The 1,849-nt window shown below is 42.1% G+C and overlaps 1 protein-coding gene across 1 annotated transcript; it reads right to left on the minus strand.

The window, feature by feature from the left end:
- Window positions 1-383: 383 nt before the first annotated feature.
- Window positions 384-1,034, minus strand: LOC135476978 (deleted in azoospermia protein 4-like). The gene has a single exon (XM_064757125.1). It carries the CDS (start codon window positions 1,032-1,034, stop codon window positions 384-386), a length of 651 nt encoding a protein of 216 aa, XP_064613195.1.
- Between the last annotated feature and the right edge of the window lie 815 nt (window positions 1,035-1,849).

Consider the following 1,849-nt stretch of genomic DNA (forward strand, 5'->3'; position numbering starts at 1 on the left):
CCACATTTTACTGATTACTATGAATGTATGCCCATAATGCATAATCTCTCTCCTTACACTTCACTGATACATGAACATCATCCATTGCATAAACCATCTATCGTTCAAAAACAGGTTGTATATACAAAGTGCCTGTGTGCAATAAAGCACTTTAAATTGCTCTGTAGATACTGTTAAGCTCAGTTCAGCTGGGGGTAAATCATATTTAAGCGGTTGTCGATTGCATTGAAATGAAATGATCAAAAAACTGGCGGAGTTAATTTCGTCGCAGGTGAAGAGAAAGAGCTGATTGATTTAGCAGTAATCCTATATCCCGCGTAATTTCCTCTTCTTGGCAAGGTTGGGTATTGACGCGTGTGGTAACACTTGTAATGTCTCGGCTATTACTTATATACACCGATGTTGTGCATCGCAAGATCACGATGGTTATACACCGTCAGGTCACGATGGTTATCCACCGTCAGGTCACGATGGTTGTACACCGCTAGGTAACGATGGTTATACACCGCCAAATGACGATGGTTATACATCGTCACGTCACGATGGTTATACACCGCCAGATCACGATGGTTATACACAGCCAGATCAAGAAGGTTACACATCATCAGGTCACGATGGTTATACACCGTCAGGTCACGATGGTTGTACAACGGCAGATCAGGATGGCTATACATAGCCAGATCTCGATGGTTATACACCGTCCGATCACGATGGTTATACACAGCCAGATCAAGAAGGTTACACATCATCAGGTCACGATGGTTATACACCGTCAGGTCACGATGGTTGTACAACGTCAGGTCACGATGGTTATACACCGTCAGGTCACGATGGTTATACACAGCCAGATCAAGAAGGTTACACATAGTCAGGTCACGATGGTTGTACAACGTCAGGTCACGATGGTTATACACCGTCCGATCACGATGGTTATACACAGCCAGATCAAGAAGGTTACACATAGTCAGGTCACGATGGTTATACACCGTCAGGTCACGATGGTTATACACCGCCAGATCAGGATGGCTATACATAGCCAGATCACGATGGTTATACACCGTCAGGTCACGACTGTTACACACCGCCAAATTACGGAATCTGATATCTGCACAGTATCGTCTTCACGGAGCTTGTTTTTTTTTTCTTACAAATTACAAGTACAAACATTCGACATTTTCACTTAAGATAGATATCAATGTTGTATGTAAATGATAATAACTTGACGACTTGACTTTTTCTGTGTAGGACTAACACACTCAGGTTTGTATTCGATTTAGAAATTATTTACGGATTATGAGCTTTAAATTTGTATTAAATGTCATGCCAAGACTATCGACTGTCTTCCCTTTATCACTGAAAACTGGTGACTGCTTCTCTCTTACATAATGGCAGCTTTATTAACTTTTTACATTTATCTTACATATTCCTTTGGGAAGTGGTGTTTAACGTATGGGTCTTGCGATAACCGACTAGGAAGGCCCCTAAGAGGTTTGCTAGTTACATACGAATATTGGACCTGGCGCTTAGATTAGAATTCCTGGACTGTTTGTATTCCACCATGGAAACGTGTTAGTATGCAAATCGGATAAACCTAGACTCGTCCGTGAGGCTTGTGTTACATTTCACCCGGCTGCGAATTTTGTGTAGAACGTCTCCTCACTTTTCGCCCTGGGCAATAGACGGTAAGGTGCGTAGTTGATATCACACGTAAACTCGGCCATCAACCTTAAGTATAAAACTGGCCACATGTGCGGTCATAAAACCATGCATTGCCGGATCTTCAAGTACAGAATGTAAGAATATCATACCGAGTATGTGTAACTAGTTAACGATTGTAATGCCTTGCCGT

The sequence above is a fragment of the Liolophura sinensis genome, chromosome 10 (genome assembly GCF_032854445.1).
Source record: "Liolophura sinensis isolate JHLJ2023 chromosome 10, CUHK_Ljap_v2, whole genome shotgun sequence".
Classification (NCBI taxonomy): Eukaryota; Metazoa; Mollusca; class Polyplacophora; order Chitonida; family Chitonidae; genus Liolophura; species Liolophura sinensis.

Bases quoted from the DNA above. Each gene is read 5' to 3' on its own strand.
- LOC135476978 (XM_064757125.1), bottom strand. From the start codon at position 1,034: ATGTATAGCCATCCTGATCTGGCGGTGTATAACCATCGTGACCTGACG.